The 20,169-nt window shown below is 32.6% G+C and overlaps 1 protein-coding gene and 1 long non-coding RNA gene across 6 annotated transcripts in view; one reads left to right on the top strand and one right to left on the bottom strand.

The window, feature by feature from the left end:
- The window catches only part of LOC114943679 (uncharacterized), a 63,211-nt gene that overhangs the window by 8,540 nt on the left and 34,502 nt on the right, over window positions 1–20,169 (top strand). The window lies entirely within an intron of this gene.
- Dora (zinc finger SWIM domain-containing dorado) overlaps window positions 1,723–20,169 on the bottom strand; it is a 56,769-nt gene continuing 38,322 nt past the window's right edge. For both annotated transcript variants that reach the window (XM_085487772.1, XM_029319349.2), the window contains 20 exons: window positions 15,479–15,733; window positions 14,905–15,074; window positions 14,344–14,654; window positions 13,848–14,274; window positions 13,511–13,759; window positions 13,134–13,424; window positions 12,422–13,036; window positions 12,165–12,341; window positions 11,886–12,072; window positions 11,664–11,790; window positions 11,413–11,569; window positions 11,134–11,333; window positions 10,554–11,046; window positions 10,344–10,472; window positions 10,061–10,271; window positions 9,701–9,984; window positions 9,522–9,626; window positions 9,078–9,445; window positions 8,807–8,956; window positions 1,723–8,731 (listed from right to left, as the gene is read on the bottom strand). In XM_085487772.1, the coding sequence (XP_085343898.1) occupies window positions 8,665–8,731; window positions 8,807–8,956; window positions 9,078–9,445; window positions 9,522–9,626; window positions 9,701–9,984; window positions 10,061–10,271; window positions 10,344–10,472; window positions 10,554–11,046; window positions 11,134–11,333; window positions 11,413–11,569; window positions 11,664–11,790; window positions 11,886–12,072; window positions 12,165–12,341; window positions 12,422–13,036; window positions 13,134–13,424; window positions 13,511–13,759; window positions 13,848–14,274; window positions 14,344–14,654; window positions 14,905–15,074; window positions 15,479–15,722 (4,962 nt within the window). In that variant the 5' untranslated portion in view covers window positions 15,723–15,733 and the 3' untranslated portion in view covers window positions 1,723–8,664. The remainder of the gene's footprint in view (window positions 8,732–8,806; window positions 8,957–9,077; window positions 9,446–9,521; window positions 9,627–9,700; window positions 9,985–10,060; window positions 10,272–10,343; window positions 10,473–10,553; window positions 11,047–11,133; window positions 11,334–11,412; window positions 11,570–11,663; window positions 11,791–11,885; window positions 12,073–12,164; window positions 12,342–12,421; window positions 13,037–13,133; window positions 13,425–13,510; window positions 13,760–13,847; window positions 14,275–14,343; window positions 14,655–14,904; window positions 15,075–15,478; window positions 15,734–20,169) is intronic.

The following is a 20,169-nucleotide window of genomic DNA, read 5'->3' as shown; positions in this document are numbered from 1 at the left end:
AAAATTATAGTCTCAGAATTAACTTTTTATGCTATCGATATATTCTATGGGCAACTAGCATCAATCTTTTAAAGCGTGATTTTTTTAATGTTAAAGGAAAGTTAAAAATAAAGAGAGAGATGAGGAAGGATTATAATTTTATCCTGCTTGAAAGTGCTGAAGCGGAGCCTCGATTTCATAAACGCAAACATCATCAAGAAGATACATCTGTCTGCCGTCTGCAGTCTCAACGTCGCAATGTCATTAACGCTTAGTATTGCTAATTGCAATCGCTGTCAAGGTGTATTGTTAATTAGTGGCAATGCCATTTAAAAGATTTGTTTTTCACGTGTACGTTGAGCCTACACGACGACGTATCTCTATTAAAATTTAATCACACTAAATCTCGTTTAACATTATTTCAAATGACATTACGTGCCTAACAGCACAGGTATCCGAAAAATGTTCAGAGAACATCCAGGATGTTCCATATTCTCTGGACGTATTTCAGATATGTTGTGATGTTAGAGGAAAAAACATGAAAAAATACAAAAGCTGCATCATCGATGTGTGTTATATCGTGTTGAAATGAAAACGAACTGCTGTTCCTGTTTCTTTTCGAGCATATCGATTAATTAAGATTAAATAAAGTCAGATTAGTCACTTGTTTTAGTACAAACTAGAGTGGGATACACGTTTCGTTAAATCTATCTTACTGTGACAAGAGAGAAGAGTGATTATAAATTTATATTAATTGATATACCTTAACCACGGATTTATGCACTAATTATAATCGTTCGATAATTACTCACATCGATGTTACTTCTAGAATGAAACTTCGGTTAGCTTCTTTTTTGCTCTATCTCGAATAATACAATGCTACATGCAGCGTTGACGAATAATACAGAATAACAGACAGTAAACAATATCGTAGAGACGAATTATATAGACACTAGACCTTATGCAGAACATCTCTCGACTTGCGGAAAGGGCTTCACATAGATTTTGACGAGGCACTGTTCAGAGAGTTCACATACTAGAAACAATAACAATTATTTATCTTTATACGTAATACACTTCGCGCGGCGTGTCACTCGTGTGCTAGAGCTTTTAATTACATAGTGAAAATAAATCTTTCTCCTTCTTATCGTTTATGTCGCGGTACTTAGATAATTTAATCTTTATAATTCACTTAGGCTATCACGCAGATTTAATGTAAGCACAATGAAAAATTCTTCTTTCATTTTTCCTATAGCTTAACGAGTGTTTTAAGAATAATTTATAATGAATGTACGATATATATATCGATGAATTTACAATTATCATTGAGCCACCAATATTTTAATAAAAAGAGAACAATATTAGTATGATAACATTCTCGTCTATACTTTTCTTTAAAAAAAAGGACCAAGAAATGTAACACGTGCAAAAAAAAAAAACAAATCTTAATTAATATTTTTAGGGACACAAGACTGGTACATGTTGCATGGATAGATGGCTCAAATCTGAAAGTGTTATATATAATATGTGTATATGTCGGCTGTAAGTTTTTGTGCTTTATTGATATTTCAAATTATTTTAATTTAAAAATTACAGAGATCATTTTTCGGATTGTCAATATAATGATAAACAAAAATATATGTTACGATTAGATATAGAATAATGTAAATCTACGATACAATAGAAAATGAAGTACATATTGATATAGTGCATAATAGGATAAAAACAAAAAAAATAGGAAAGAAAGCTTTATCAACTTTTACTTTACTGTCATTTTTGTTTACAAAAATAAAACAAGAGAAGAATTAATTCTATCTATCGACGAAAATAAAATTTCCTATCTAATGGCGCAGCCAGAAACATGAAATTAACTAAGGAAATCGATTCCACGGTATAATTCGACGATATTTTACTCGTTCAATATGAATTATAAAGTCCAAACATAAATTTTGATTTTTGACTGTTAATATAATACATCGCATATTCTTATTTAAAACAATCGGATAGTCCAATAATATAGCTTAATATGTTCATTTTTAAGCACATAAATGTAACAAGCTTTAAAGCTGCGTATTAATACATCTAAACGAATTCACAGTATTTTAAATTATATTGTATATATATAGAATTTACTTTGTGACTCGCACGAGTAAACAAAATTAAATTTAACATATGAATTAATTTATTTGCTTTTAGCAAATAAATTTTTATACGAATTTTATATAATATTAATTCGCATACGTGGAAATGTACGACAACTGGATCGTATACTTAGACGTATATAAATTTACATAAAGACATATATATAAGACATGTATATAAGAATCCTCGATGATCAATATATCTTGGTTATCATTTGATTAAAACATTTGCACGCATTGTCCATAATTTATGATTGATCATGCGGAATCACAAAGTAAATTATATATATATATATATATATATATATATATATGTGTAAAACTTAAAATAATAATGTAAATCCACTTTAGAGTGCACTAGTCCGCTCTAAAGCTTTGTTATATTTAATTTGCTGCAATGCAAAAAAATAATGCATAAAAATGAGTATATATCAAGCCAACTAATAACGAATGACAAGCAGTGACAGACAAATCGGATCTTAATCTTATCCTGCTTATTCTTTAATCACTCATATGAAGCGATATAATGAAAAAGTTTTAAGTAAATATAATTTGGACATTTCTGATACAATCAGTTATATACTACAATGTCTTTACATAAATTGTGTCTAAATCATAGTACATTTCGATATGCGTTAATACGTACTAATGCATACAACAGAGTTCTCATACAAATTTTTATTTGCTAGAGCATTAAACTTATTCATATATCCAATCTAATTTTACTTAATTTATAAATCTTATGTTTTTTTCGGTAAAAAACTTAGCAGTATAATACTTTTTTCGAATTATATGTATTTAAAAAATGGTTATATTATAAATTTAATAAATTATATATATATAGTTTTTCATTTATATTATTTATTAATTTATTGATTCTTTAGTTATATAATTATTCTTCTCTTATTCCCTTTTATCTTTCTGCTTGATTTTTTCTTTCCTTCTTTGTTTTTTTCTATTTTTGGAAAAAAATTATAATTATATAAAAATATAATATTAATTTTTTAAAATTCATATAATTTTTTATACTTAAAAGCATATATGAACTAAATCCAAAAATAATATCTTTTTTATTCTATTTTTAATAATTGCAATGAATTGTGATCTACTTAATTGTGAAATAGTTACACAGCCTAAAATAATTCTGCATGTTAAATGACTTACTTGTAGACATAAATTAGCTTCTTTTATCTATAATGAATTAGATTAATGTAATATATGTATATATGTATTCCTTTATGCAAAATATGCTTTTGTAGAGATCAGCTAATCATTTTATATCATTAAATCAAATTAGATCCGAACAACTTAGTCATCATTCTACGTACATATTTTCGTATATCAAAATGTAGAGTTAAAATATATTAATGTATTGACTTTATGCAAAAGATGCTTTCGTAGAGATCAGCTAATCATTTTATATCATTAAATCAAATGGAATAATTTAGTCATCATTCTACGTACATATTTTCGTATATCAAAATGTAGAGTTAAAATATATTAATGTATTTACTTTATGCAAAAGGTGTCATTAGAAGTCAGCATTATTTTTTTTCATTACAATATATAAATTATTATTTAGATAAGTTAAAATTTGTCAAATATTATCATTCTTCATATACATCTTTTTATGTATCAAAATATAGAAATAACAAAATACTTGTAGACTGTTGGTTTATATTTCGTATAACAGCTTAATCATTTAGAATCATAGAATAAATTTGATTTAATTAAATTATAAAAAAATTAATCATCTTTTTTTATTGCCAAAATGGAGAAATAATAAAATATATTAATGTATTGACTTTATGCAAAAGATGCTTTCGTAGAGATCAGCTAATCATTTTATATCATTAAATCAAAATGGAATAATGTAGTCATCATTCTACGTACATATTTTCGTATATCAAAATGTAGAGTTAAAATATATTAATGTATTTACTTTATGCAAAAGGTGTCATTAGAAATCAGCATTATTTTTTTTGTCATTACATTATATAAATTATTATTTAGATAAGTTAAAATTTGTCAAATATTATCATTCTTCATATACATCTTTTTATGTATCAAAATATAGAAATAACAAAATACTTGTAGACTGTTGGTTTATATTTCGTAGAACAGCTTAATCATTTAGAATCATAGAATAAATTTGATTTAATTAAATTATAAAAAAATTAATCATCTTTTTTATTGCCAAAATGGAGAAATAATAAAATATATTAATGTATTGACTTTATGCAAAAGATGCTTTCGTAGAGATCAGCTAATCATTTTATATCATTAAATCAAATGGAATAATGTAGTCATCATTCTACGTACATATTTTCGTATATCAAAATGTAGAGTTAAAATATATTAATGTATTTACTTTATGCAAAAGGTGTCATTAGAAATCAGCATTATTTTTTTTTTCATTACATTATATAAATTATTATTTATATAACATAGAAATGTGACGCTGTATCATCATTCTTCATATACATCTTTTTATGTATCAAAATATAGAAATAACAAAATACTTGTAGACTGTTGGTTTATATTTCGTAGAACAGCTTAATCATTTAGAATCATAGAATAAATTTGATTTAATTAAATTATAAAAAAATTAATCATCTTTTTTTATTGCCAAAATGGAGAAATAATAAAATATATTAATGTATTGACTTTATGCAAAAGATGCTTTCGTAGAGATCAGCTAATCATTTTATATCATTAAATCAAAATGGAATAATGTAGTCATCATTCTACGTACATATTTTCGTATATCAAAATGTAGAGTTAAAATATATTAATGTATTTACTTTATGCAAAAGGTGTCATTAGAAGTCAGCATTATTTTTTTTTTCATTACATTATATAAATTATTATTTATATAACATAGAAATGTGACGCTGTATCATCATTCTTCATATACATCTTTTTATGTATCAAAATATAGAAATAACAAAATACTTGTAGACTGTTGGTTTATATTTCGTAGAACAGCTTAATCATTTAGAATCATAGAATAAATTTGATTTAATTAAATTATAAAAAAATTAATCATCTTTTTTTATTGCCAAAATGGAGAAATAATAAAATATATTAATGTATTGACTTTATGCAAAAGATGCTTTCGTAGAGATCAGCTAATCATTTTATATCATTAAATCAAAATGGAATAATGTAGTCATCATTCTACGTACATATTTTCGTATATCAAAATGTAGAGTTAAAATATATTAATGTATTTACTTTATGCAAAAGGTGTCATTAGAAATCAGCATTATTTTTTTTTTCATTACATTATATAAATTATTATTTATATAACATAGAAATGTGACGCTGTATCATCATTCTTCATATACATCTTTTTATGTATCAAAATATAGAAATAACAAAATACTTGTAGACTGTTGGTTTATATTTCGTAGAACAGCTTAATCATTTAGAATCATAGAATAAATTTGATTTAATTAAATTATAAAAAAATTAATCATCTTTTTTTATTGCCAAAATGGAGAAATAATAAAATATATTAATGTATTGACTTTATGCAAAAGATGCTTTCGTAGAGATCAGCTAATCATTTTATATCATTAAATCAAATGGAATAATGTAGTCATCATTCTACGTACATATTTTCGTATATCAAAATGTAGAGTTAAAATATATTAATGTATTTACTTTATGCAAAAGGTGTCATTAGAAGTCAGCATATTTTTTTTGTCATTACATTATATAAATTATTATTTAGATAAGTTAAAACTTCTCAAATAGCATCATTCTTCATATACATCTTTTTATGTATCAAAATATAGAAATAACAAAATACTTGTAGACTGTTGGTTTATATTTCGTAGAACAACTTAATCATTTAGAATCATAGAATAAATTTGATTTAATTAAATTATAAAAAAATTAATTATCTTTTTTTATTGCCAAAATGGAGAAATAATAAAATATATTAATGTATTGACTTTATGCAAAAGATGCTTTCGTAGAGATCAGCTAATCATTTTATATCATTAAATCAAATGGAATAATTTAGTCATCATTCTACGTACATATTTTCGTATATCAAAATGTAGAGTTAAAATATATTAATGTATTTACTTTATGCAAAAGGTGTCATTAGAAGTCAGCATTATTTTTTTTCATTACAATATATAAATTATTATATATAAGTCAAACTACTCATCATTCTTCATATACACCTTTTTTTATATATCAAAATATAGACTAATAAAATACTTATAGACTGTTGATTTATATCATGAATTTGTCAAATTTCCTAATTATAATAAATGAATAAGCTAATTCATATCAGATAAAAGAATCATTAATGGATATTTTATGCTTTATATAATTTTATATGATTGTAATTTGTTTAAAAGAAGAAAAGAAAGAGAAAGAAAAAACAGTAAAAGGGAAGAAGAGAAGAAAAAAAATTATATGCAATGGGATCATCGAATATATGTAGAATGTATAGAATCATTCCTTCAGGCAACTTAATAATTTTAATTCCAATTAGGTAGAATATTTTAATCGCGGTTAAAACTAGACCAAAGAGAGTGCAAATTTTTAATATATATTAATTATATATCAATAAATATTTATATTTATAATTGTATATATTATGTATATATAATTATATATTTTCTACATATATAATTATATGTTTTTATAAATATACAATTATTAAATATATATATTAATATACAATTTTATATATATTATTTTATGCGATTATTTTTTCGTTTGAAATAAATTAATGCATTCAATGCTTCGTTATCTTTACGTCGTTATGTATCTTATTGTTCGAGTAATAATGTGTAATACCGCACTATCCTGCAACAATTGCAGCATTATGATATTTGTAATTTCATAGATATTATATTACTGCAGAATGTTATATAATTTATACAAATGTTAATTAGCACAGCACATAATATATCATATTATAAAGTTTTTGTAACAAAAAAATCAGGTATATGTTATATATAAAATTATTATATCTATATATTATATTGATTTAATAAGTATCAAATCATCATTTAATATAAAATACATTACTTTATGCAAAAGATACTTTTGTAGAGTCATATTAAAGTCGTAAGATATTTCCGTAATCATCACTCTATATATCCATTTTGATTTTATGTGTATGTCAAAATGATAAATAGATATAAAATATAATAATAAAAAAGAGTAACAGAATGAAATAAAATGTTTTTTCTAATATAAATTTGGCTATAATTTCTTCAAATATCTGAGTTTAAAAAATTAATGTGAGAATCACATACTGCACCTCTCAAAAAAATCATATAAAAAACTCAAAGTAGATTTACTAAAGTTTATTTAATTATTTATAAGTAACATAACTTAATCTAAAGAAATGTGTTGCTCATATTCTATTAAATTAACCTAATTCACACATCTTGTACAATACAATACCTTGTTCATTATTTCACATTTAAATATGAGTAAGTGAAAAAGTTTAGTATAAGTATGTATGCTAACAATAAGTTTTACATATATGCTGTTCTCATAATGAGATTTATATGTATAAGAAAAGATGAATCAATTAGGTAAATTTAATCACATGGAAGTATCTTCTGCGTAAAGTGATATGTATGTATTATAGAATCCAATTTTATTATGTTCTGACTTTGAGCTATAAAATGCGAGAGTAAGTTATGAGATATTATAGGCAATATATTTCTTTAAATTTTAATTTCTCCAAATTTCTTTAAATTTAAAAATTAAAAGTTACTTACTTAGAAAATAAATAAATAAATTATAATCTATCTACATAGAATTTTATATTTTTTTTTTATAATTTGTCTTATTCCTTTTTTTTTATCTCTTAGAAAATGTAGTATATATTGTAACACTAACTTTTTCAGATTTATATATTTAATATATTATTTGAAGTCAAATCTATTGTTTTTATCTCATTTTATTATCGTGATATTATGTGTTAAAAAGAACACAATTTTTAATAGCTATTAAATCAATATAAAAAAATAACTAATTTAAGTTTATATATATATTTAAATATATTTGATTTTTTTGTTATAAAGACTTTATATATGTTATTTTATTTAAATAAATCTAACTCATATCCGTTCTCACCAACATCTTGATCTTCATCAACTCTAGAGTACTTATGCGTTTCTAAATACGTTAACTAAATTTAAGATAAATCTCGCTCGTCTCTGATATTGATCCTCTGAGAACCACGGCCATCGGCTGATTCTTGCCACGCGGATGGTCCCGGTAAACCGGCGATCATCTGATGTTGATGAGGTGGCGGTAGTTGATGGGTGGTCGGTTCCTCAATGATACACGGTATAGAGATCTTATCCCAAGCGAGCTTGTTGACTGCAGCCAGCCCGTGAACGCATACGACGCTCTGTGGATGGGGGTGACAGGGATGTTGATGCTGTAGAACGAGAGTTGTCGTTGTCGGTGGTGGTGGTGGTGGTGGTGGTGGCGGCGGAGGTTGAGGATGGTGAGGAAGGGAAGTGAGCCACGTCACGCCTGGCTCCGCTCTGTGTCATTTGCCGGTCTGTTGTAACGCTGCATTGATCTGCGCCCATAGATCCTTATTACACGACTGAGATCTGAAAAGATCGTTGTTAGCTTCTCACATTCTTCATAATTATTTCCTGTGAAATGTTTGCGCTTGGAGCACTCACCTTTTGATCGATTGTAGCCACTCCTTGAATTGAGTATTTCCTTCGGGATTAATTTGGAAAGCAGATCTTGCTGCGCAAACAATACTCGCAAACTCTTCGTAATCACCAGCTGTCAAATGATACAGCTTTTGATGCATACACTGAATATACCTGAAAAATTGAGATGTGAAATTATTAATTTAAAAATCATTGGTCGAATATAAACTTAATTCTTCAAACTACGGTTTTTAATTTCTTTTTAATTGTTATATAAATAAATATCAATACTAACATCTGTTGGCATTTGTGCACTAGAGGTGCCAACAAGGCAGATCTCAGATGCTGTAGGGAGAGTGCCGTATTGTTTCTAGCGAGATAATGGGCCGCTTCCACAGCGACATGATGAAGAACAAAAGGACTAACAATGCTGTTTACAGCACAAATGCAGAGTTGATGCATGTATTGCGTGCCAAGTCGTTTCGCAACTCTGAGTAAAAACTTAACATCCTCTCCATAAGGCGGATTACGTGCGTATTTGGCTTGAGGCCGATCATCATGCACTCTGCGAGCCAAAGTTTCCAACGCTAACATACCTACACGGTATGCAGAAACAAGAGTCCGTAATTGTTGTTGACTAAACGTCTGACTTTGTCTATGAACCTAAAGCAAAATGATATTTTTTTTATTTACATGTCGTATTATATTATCATGTGTATATTGCAATGTTGGGAATTACCTGAGGTTGAGCTCTCACAGTCGATATTATGGGCTGTGTCTGGACTAGCGCAGGGCCAGGCAAGCTATTTTGCCCGGGAAGAGGACCTGCTACTCCTGCTTGGACCTGAATAAAATACATAGAATTATAAATCTGACTACATATTGAGACTAAAAACCACGTAATAGAATAATGCTTACCGGCAAAGGTTGTTGCATCGTATATAAATGACGCGTTCCCGGTGTCGGTGGAGGTTGCGGCGTGTAATACGGTCCAGGTGGAGGTGGGGCGACCGGAGATGGATGATGTGGATGCGGTGGATGTTGAGGATGTCCGGGATGATGCGGAAACGGATGATACATTTGCATGTGCGGTGCAGGCGGTAGGGTAACTCGATGCGAAGGCATCGGACTGCTGAATGTCGCGATAGAATGATGAGGATGTACAAAGCTGTACGGGCCTACAGCATACGGCATACCGACTCCTAGAATAGAATATAATGAAATTGAGAATGTTTTCAGAATGATACTTTGAAGAAACAAAGAGAATTACTATTCTACCTAAAGGCGCCAAAGTTGTAATTGTGGGGTGAGTATAAGGTTGAGGAGGTGGTTGCGTGCTGGTAACGACAACTGTCTGCGCCGGTCCCTGCATCATCTGAGTACTTGATAGATCTACGGACGGTCCTGGTTCAACTAATAATACCCCGTTGAGATCCAATTGCAGAGGATCATGAGAAATCTCGTCCTGTTGATCTCCACCAGGAGTTTGCTAAGCAAGTAAAAAAAAATTATAAAGAGAGTCTATGTCATAAATTAATTTATTTACCTTACTTGAACTTACCTGAATATATAATTCGTACCAATACTTTGCCACTTGGAAAAGTACCTCTGGATAGACACCACCACCTTTTGCGGTATTTTCCACTGTGATACAAGCTTTCTCCAGCATGGCCTCGCTTTGTTCCTTACACTGTGGCAGCAAAATAGATAATCCAATAACATAAATAATTTCTGATTGTGCATAACATATATTTGATCGCATTATACATACTTGAGATATGGCTCTTTGAATCTCATTGGGATTGAGCGCATGTGCGTGCGGTAAGCAAGATAAAGCAAGCTCCGCTGCCGCTCTGACCATATTTGGATCGCTACCTCTCGAAGACTTGTCGGCTATACTGACAGCTTCCGGTGGTGTTAGGTGTCCTTCCCAGCTATCGATGAGGAACCAAATAGCTGGCGCACCGATTTCCATCGCTTGGCCCGTTATCCACGAAACGTGACTTGAATATGTACGACTGAGCCAATTCGGACTGACGCAGTTATGCAGTCCAAGGGCGTACAAGCCAAGTTGAAAGGCGCACATGTGAAGCGCTCTATGCGGACCATGATGATTTTGACTGGTAGATGGTTGAGTGAATAAAGAAGTTGAGCTGGTACCACCGGCCTTTGATAACACGGTCTTTGCTAATTCGCACATAAAGTGCGCACTCGCTTCCGACGGTTGATTGGGAATAGATGGATAAAGCCTTTTACTTTTATATCTGTAAAAAACAGAAGATATATCACACAGGTATATAACATGATGTACGATATATATTATATTGTACATATTTCTACAAAAAACATACCGCGTTTCTTTAGTTCTAATAGGCACAGGTGGCTGAACAATCTGCGGTTGTATGGTTAGTGCACTGATACCACTCTCCAATTCCGCACTCGTACTGCTATGAGGTCTACTACTAGTGCCGATGATGTTATCACCATTTCCGCCATTGTCTGTTCCGTTAAGTGGCGACGAGCGTTCTTCGTCATGAACAAATCGTGCCATCTAAAATTTGACAAAACATTATTAAATATACACGCTAATTTTAAATTGTAATGTCACATGAAATATTTCAGGATTTTACTTCGCTTTTAGTAGGTGGATTCGAAGTGTAATAACTACTGAGGATAGGTGATTTAATGAGTTGATGAACGTCTCGATCCAATAATTTGTCCATGATTCTGGCCAATTTTACGGGATCATCTTTGTAATGAACGAGCAAAGTAATAGCCAAATCTCCTCTGAAACAAAAAGATAAAAAATTGTACACGTGTTATTTGCATTAACATACACAATATACATACATATGTAATGTATTAATAGCGCGAAAATTACCTCTGTCTGCGAGTTCCTTCGCAAAGAAGTGGATGATCTGCTTCACTCACATTCGCCTTCAATCCCAAATCAGCCACAGCGGCGTCAAATCCAAGATTTGACTCAATTTCTGCAGGTAGTTTTACTCCTATATAAAACATTCAATTTATTTTTCTCTATTCTCTATTTATAAAATTATATCAAAATATGTATGTATATTATTAAATACAAAATAATTCGTACTTGGTACGTCAAGCGCGTCATAGATGAAGCTAGCTAACATTATGGGCAAAAGTGCGTGTCCTCTTGATCTCATAACACCATCTCTCAGTTGTTCAGCTCTTTGCTTTATCATGGCTAATTCTGTCGGGCCCAAGGGAATTCTTTTCAGCAAACCTACCAACTCGCTTTCTTGATGAGCAAGTTTGACCTAGTTAAATCGAAAGTAAGACCATTAATCTTAATATAATAAATAATAAGAAATGACATTTGCTTTTTTAGTCATTTGAAGTATGGTTTTACCTCCAAAGGTTTCGTGTTAGCCGGTGGTCTAGCCATCTCCAAGCCGAAAAGGCCTACACGAAACGCTAAATTGTGATATTCTGGATTTTCGGCAAGTACCGTGCACAGAAATCCACATTTTGCTAAAGTTGCCGATGCGAGACACGTTACTTGATGAGATGCCGGATTTACGTGTTGCTGTGACATATTCGTTTCGTTAGTTTAATATTGCATGGTTCAAATCTACAAATATTTTTATTTTCAAAATATTTTCTTACCCTTTTTCGCTTATTTTTTACCGGCACTGGCGGTCCTTCGATCATAAGATCAGGAGGATTCGCCAAAAGTTCCTCAGCCAGCTGTACTCCAATAATACAGGCTTCCCTCGTATGACCATGAGCATAAAGTCCTTCTGCCCGCGCGAACAGAATATCCCATGGATCTTCCGTCTTCTTCAAATTATTCAGAACTATACTAGCATCCGGAGTGGTGGCGGCATGCATATTGCTTTTAACATATTTACTCGGCAGACCGCTATTGTTAGTCACAGCTTTCGGATCGTAATAATAAACGTTATACTCATCGCCAGAAGGACTGTCACTACTGGACGAAGAACTCTCATCCTTAAATGGTCTACTGGTTTCTTTTTCCTGATCAGATTCTTGTTCGGTTTTAACCCCAACCCCTTTGGACACAGCCGCGCGCGACTTGTCACGACACTCCGCGAGATTCGTCCTACTACACTTTCCGTTCTCGCAAGCAGGTTTGTTATTACTACTATCACTACTATCACTATGTGTCTCGGACGAGGCGTTTGAGCGATGCTTGTCCGAGCCTTGAGCGTTCTTCATACTAACGTTACTGTTGGAAGATGACTCGCTACCAGCCCCTTCCTAAAACGATGCATCGTAAAATAATTATTAGAAAAAATATAAATAACATTAATGACATAAAATAGATTTGAATAGAAAATGAGAGAATAATAATAACCTGTGAATCAGTGTCGCCACAATTATTTAATTGAGCACAACCTTGTCTGAGAACAACCTGAGACTCAGATATATCGGGAATGTCGGTATCATTTTCGCAGAAACCTTCGGAGCTAACGCTGCTGCGATTTCCGTCACCGCCGCCGCTTCTCGAACACATTGGGAATTCGCGCGGATTCAATCGCCGTCTGTCCAAGTAGCCATATTCGACAAGACCGACATTCAACGGCCGTCGACCATGATGATGCGAAATCGGTGGTTGATAATTCAATACCGCCGAACTGGAATTTATCTGAAATAGGCGCGTTTATAATTTCCATTATTAATTATAATTACTTGTTAATACAGCAATAATTTATTGTTCAAACGGCTGCCCACCTGATTAACTTCCGTCCTTGTGTCGCCGGCGTGCCGAAAACAGGTAAAGGGACAGTGATACATTGGATTGTTCTCAGCGGTATATGTTATTCCCGGCAAGACGTATTCATCCCAATCTAAGTAGCAAGCCTCAAGTGCCGACTTGAAACCAGTAAAGACTGCGAGATCATGTTTCAGGGAATCCTTTTGTGAACTGTTGCTTCTATTATGCGAGTTATGCGAGACAGAACTGCCACGGCACTTGGCGACCTGTAAACACATAATTAATTCGTTAAATTTGCCGGATTACTCGAAGAAAGGGAGCAAGCAAATAAGATTTGAGACACGCGATACTCACTTTATCTATAATCTTCAAGTGCCAAGCCATAAATTGAGCATGTAACATCTCACGCTCCGCCGGCGAGAGACCGGGATTGAGAGCGGCCAGTCGCCAGAGAACGACGATCTCGTCGCACAGAGACGAGCAGGCGTGTTGAGAGGCGTGAACGTTGCTGTTCATGTTATGCTTGCTGCCGTATCCAGTACCGTTCAGTAACGCAACCTTGGTGTTGAACCACCAAACGAGAATCTGCTCGCATGCCATGCATTCCTCCGTGATGATCTCCAGTAAAGGAATAGCGTTGCGATCATTTCTCTTGAACATCTCACGCACAATGGAAAGTAGGTTCCACATGCCCTCCGGTTCGCGACCCCTCAGCGGTCGCAGCAACGACGCCCATTCTGAAGCGGCCGGCGGCGCGGTAGTGCTCAGATAATTAACATCACTGAAAGGGATGACGGAACAAGTCATTATATAGGTAAATAGGTTTCTTGCTTCCGAAGCCGCTATTCACCTGAAGACTATGGGAGCTGGAACGCAGAACTTGATGAGGATCTTCTTGATGTTATCGTGCAGGGTCTTCTCATCTAAGTACCAGGAAGTCTGATCATGAGCGGAAGCACCGGCGGTCGGATCCGGTGCTCCGCAGTAACTATTAATGGCGCTCGGTTGGGTCGAGAGCAACTCATCTAGAAGCCGTTGAGCGGTAGGTAAAATCTGCTGCGGCAACTCGCTAATGAGGTATTGAGCGAATTTTTGTAGTTGTTCCCGATGCAGGCGAGATAAGGATTCGCTAACTGGCGCCCTCAGGCATACCTGTGTCGGCTGAAAGAACGTTGCGTAATATTGAAGGAATCGGTCTTCTACGTCAAAGGATTCAATGATAAATCAATTTTATTTCCGACTGCATACACATACACGCACGTAATATACACGGTGCGATAATATACACGGAAAATATATAAAAAAAATGCTTGAAAAAATAAAATAAAAAAATTTACTGAAAGTCATCCCCGATCTTCTGCTCCATTCTTCTAGCTCATCGCGCATCCTTCTAAATTTAAGATGCACGTACCATGTGTATTCTGTGCAGGCAAACGGCTACCACGTGCGCGCACCAATAGGCCGTTGAGGAGCAGGTACAGTTACATGATGTAATCCTGCGTCGGTCAAAGGTAACAGCGACGTTGAACTGCGATCTGACCCCATTCGTTTGCGGGTTCACGCTAGCGCTCAGATGAAATCCTGTTTGATATAACGCGGGTGAGAAAATTATTTAAGATGGAAAGATTACAAGAGAAAATGCGGAAATCCTACCGAAATTTAATGTTATCTTAATATATTATTTTTAACATATTTTTAACATATTTTGCATGCAGTATTTTCTGATAAATATAACATTTTTCAACTCTTCACTTCTGTGTCTATATTTTCTCTTCACGCTAGATTATATTCGTAAATTAATAAACGTTGTAAGCTATTAAATTTATAATACACTCTACTGATTAATGTACCATTATATTTATCGATATTGAAAGCTCATGGAATATTAAAAGCAAAGCAGGACTCTTCTTCATATGTAACAATACTCCTTTTTCTTCGATAAAAAAATCGCAAAGTGAGAATGAATGAAGTGCAGAGTGTCTTACCGATTTGCAATGGCTCCTTGACGGTTTTGGCACGATAGAGATGTTCGCCACGAAGAAATTCGTCGGCGCTGCCATTCGCGAGACACGAGTACAGCCGTATGTCCTCTTCGTTGTCGGGAAAGCTCCAGAAGGCTATTCTCAGCTGGAGCTGTTCCGGAACAGGAGGATAGAAGTGCTCCACCAACTCGAAGGGAATATGGGACGCGACACATCGCGCCGAAAGTTCGCAGAGAGTCGGCACCATTTGTTGCCCATCTGTAATAGAATTACAATAATACCGATGATGATAAAAATATGAGCGATTAAATATTAGAAAACTTATCTATAATTATCAGAACTTTTTGGAATTTAATTCCTTAATTTTTATTATGTGCATAAAAAATCCGGGAATCAAAATTTTGCACATGAAGAAATTCAGGAATTCAAATTACGTACATAATAAAAATTCGGAAATTAAAATTCTTTAACTTCACAATACATTGTGACACATGTGCAATTTTTTTTTGTATATGCGCGCATATACATTCGCATATTTATTGCACAGCTAAGCAATATATAATTGCTCTCCGTTCCTCTCCTCCTTCTATAATTACGTACAGACTCGTGCAGAAAAATAGTTTGTCGCGAGTCAAATGCGACAGCGGTATTTTAAGTCTTGTGACTTAGCAACCACCGGGAATTTTTTTTTAATGTATGCAATAACAACCGAGCGAGTTCACCGCTCGCAAGTTAGCGTGTCTAGCGTGCTCGATTTTTTCGAAAGATAAACTTGATAACCAGTACTCGAGAAAGAATAAAAATCATCCGGGGACATTATTAAAGTATACGTCATCCGTGAAACTTTTCACGCAGTCTCTTTACTCGAGCAATGTTACTTGAATAAATGTGTCCAATTATTTTTAAGTACTTTTAGGTATTTTTAATTGTAGTTTTATCTATAATTGTTGCAAATACCGTTAATGCACACATAATGTAAAAAAGTATACCAATTATTCTAAAAAGTAAAGAATATATATGTGTGTGAAATGGTTTTTTTTAAGACGAAGACACTTTTCGATGAAAAATTATGTTAAAAATACATGTAGGCATATCATACACTTTCATATGTCAAATTATTTCATATTTTTCCTATATTTAATTATTTATATATTGATATATTTTTTATCTATCAGATATCGAGATATTAAAAATATTGCAATAGTTATGGAGATGTTTTATGTATTATATAGAATTATCGAACATATCAAGTTGTTAAACATACATAAAAATTATATCGCACAGCATGACGTATATACAATATCCGTCCATATACTTCTTCCCCTATATTATCTACAAAGGGGAGCTTACAACTAGAACAATCGATGGAAATAAGTGAATTCGTCTCTCACAATGCGGGCTCAAGAGGGAGTTTCATCTATAAGTCTACACTTAATTGAGTATAGAGAAAATCATTAAGAATAATTCGAATAATACAAAAAATAATTCGATGACTAACCACGCTCGCAACTGTTCATCAAATTACCATCAATATCAATTAATCCACACGAAAGAATTTAATCAAAATTTTATTTTATTTTAGCTGTCCATATATTACAAACGGAAATTTAGTTATCGTGCCTAAATTTGAGCTATGGTAACTAATATTTTTTAGCCATAGTTTAACGGAGAATGTTATAGCTAAAAAATATTAGTTGTCATAGCTAAAATTTAAGCATGATAACTAAATTTCATGTGTAATATATGGACAGCTAAAATTTAGTTATGGTAGCTAATTTTTTTTCCGTGTATGACTGCGCATATATGTATTATTGTATGATTTATTCCGAAAATTATTTAGAATAGAGAAAGTAAAATAGTTCAATAGGATGTTGCTCGAAATTAAAAAAATGTAAAATTTCACAAAAATTAAATTATATAAATTATATTTTATGATCTTTTTATTTACATGACTTTCATGATGCATTACAAAAAAATAAATAAATATAGATAATATGCACTGAAGAAAAATTATAAGATGTGTATAATTTTTCTGTAGAAAAAAATTTACTCGTTCCGTTCACCCCATTGCATCGACGATCAGTTATCGTCGAAAAATTTTCCCTGTTCGTGATTAAATTAAACTGCAGGGGTAATTTTATTTTTCCAACGCAAGCGACATATGCGAGGGTTTCCACAGAATGTTACTCAGCACTTTATCGATCTTCTAGGACGGCCGGCAGAGACGCAACTTTGAGTTTCAAACAAAGGAATGTGACATCGCGAATATTTTCTCGAGAAGTAAGACCCCGCCGTGAATCGGAAAAGCGTATTTCTCTCAAAAGTATACATGGTGTTCCTCACCGCACCATCTGTTTATGGGAGACTCCTGAGGTTATTTGGAGACAATTTTTTCTCAGCGAAAATGTCGAGAAAGGGTCATCATTTTTTTTAAATTTATTTATTTATTTATTTATTTAATTATTTATTTATTTATTTATTTATTTATTTATTTATTTATTTATTTATTTATTCATGTAAACGGAAAAAGTCCCTCTAGTACAAACAATAGCTTATAAAGAAAAGTAAAAAAAAAAAGAAAAAATACATATACATATACAAATATATAAGGATTAATAGAAAAAAGAAAAAAACATAAAATAAAGATTATACTTGTGCGGAAAGATTAAGATGTTCTCAATTTTTGAAATCATATATCTTTGTAGCTAAACCTTAAATTAAAATTCTATCAAAGTAAACTTTACCTGAAATTAACTAAAAAATAGTAGTTTTATTAATAATTTATTTTCACAGAGCTTAGTTTACAAAAAAGCTTTTATTTTCAATCGTTTATAACTCAAAAATTACTGGTGCCTGGACACTTTCGCTGAGGAAAAATCGTCTCCAAATCGCCTGAAGAATCTCCCGTTAACGTGTGGTACAGCAAGTCTAGGATACTCTGTATATATACACTCTCTGCATATTAAACCTTAAACAACGACGAAACGAGCGAGAAGAAAATAGCTCGCGCCGTTCTGAAAATAGTCAGTCGGATTAATGAATGAGTCCTCGTTCGCGAATTTACACACGGTGACTATCTTGAAATACTATATATTTATATGCACGCGTTTGCACGCGTATTCAACGACATTGACGCGGAATTTCTATCAAATTATCGCGACAATGCAGTTATGACACATGCATTGAGCGAGTAAGAAAGAGAGAGAGTGGAGCACCGTTAAATGAATAAAAAGCTCACGTTATTTCTCCTCTCGCCTTCTACTTCTCTCGGGTCTTTCACGTATATAGGAACCGTAACGAGCTCCGCGGTCGCGGTTTTGCCGCGCGATGCAATTTCCTTCAGTTTCAGCGAAAGCTGCGGTCGCGGAAAATTCTCTCGGGCGATCGTGCGTCCAATCTAGCTTGCCGAGTACCGACAATTTGCAAAAATTTCCATTACTTCGTCGTGGCCGCGTTATATATACGCAGAATTTGCTCGATCGAACGAGAAAGAACGCGGCGCTATCGAATTGGCGCCTCTCGATTTGGATCATGATTTAATTTCGCGAAATGTTATTGCTCGCTACGGGTATTAAAATCCCTCTTCCGTTAAAATCGAAAAAAGGGCGAAAAAAAATAGGGGAAAAGATATTTCGCTCTTCGCGGAATAGGACAAAAAATTAATGTGTTGAAAATATACTTGGATCCCATCGAAAAGCGTTCGATATATTTTGTCAGATCTTTTATTATTTTTCAGAAGCTCATCCTCGCGATTAATTAAAGAGTGGAATTGCAAATATCCCGCAGGGGAATCGCACACGCGCAGACTGAAACAATAGCTCTAGGATCTGTCTGATCGAAATATCTATGCGCTATTAAATCGTATTTACGAGAAGAGCGGCGGAGCAAATATTTCTACGAGTCCGCGTATAGCGCGATGTTCAGTTTCCGCGATCCGGATACTCGGCAATCAAACTGAAATTGAATCAATAGAAATTGAATTTCCATTAATAATAGGCCGCAGCACGGTAACGTTATTTCCGCTCGGGCTCTCGAAAGCCCGCGAGAAACTCTCTTGGTACTCTCGGCTGCATTTCACGGATACGGCAAATACGATCGGCGGCGATAGGATAATCGAACTGTCGAGCTTAGCAGTCGCATTAAGCCGCCTGCTGTGAACAATCGCTGCCATATACTTACAATTGCGGCGAATCGCTGGATTTAATCACGTCGCGCGTATTCTGCTCATTAGCGGATACCAATAGTTCGAGAATAGCTCTGCGATGTGACGATATCGCGTAATATAAATTAAACAACGTAATATATATATACATATTATTAGATTATATTATTTTATTTTATTTTTCTGAGACATCGTGTACTGTAAAATGCAAGTATTCGGTTGATGACTTCCGATAAATTTTTATTCATAGATTTTTTTATCAGATTATCATAAAGCACTTACGATAATCTGTCGAAAAAAATCATGAATAAAAATGAACGGAAGAAATTTCTCATATATATTAAATATAAAATAATATAACATAATAATATATATTATATTATTTTTAAAACACACAATTATGACATGTGATATATTTGTCTTCGCAACAATAATACGAGAGGATTATAATTGAAGATTTGAGAATTTTCATAAACGAGCACCGGCCGAAACTCATTTTCGCGTAAATATAGAACGTAAAGTATACCTAACC

The sequence above is a fragment of the Nylanderia fulva genome, unplaced genomic scaffold (genome assembly GCF_048542155.1).
Source record: "Nylanderia fulva isolate GAGA-0341 unplaced genomic scaffold, ASM4854215v1 Scaffold11, whole genome shotgun sequence".
In the NCBI taxonomy this organism is placed as follows: Eukaryota; Metazoa; Arthropoda; class Insecta; order Hymenoptera; family Formicidae; genus Nylanderia; species Nylanderia fulva.
Note: the sequence above shows the minus strand (reverse complement) of the source record. Positions and strands in the feature narration are given on the sequence as shown.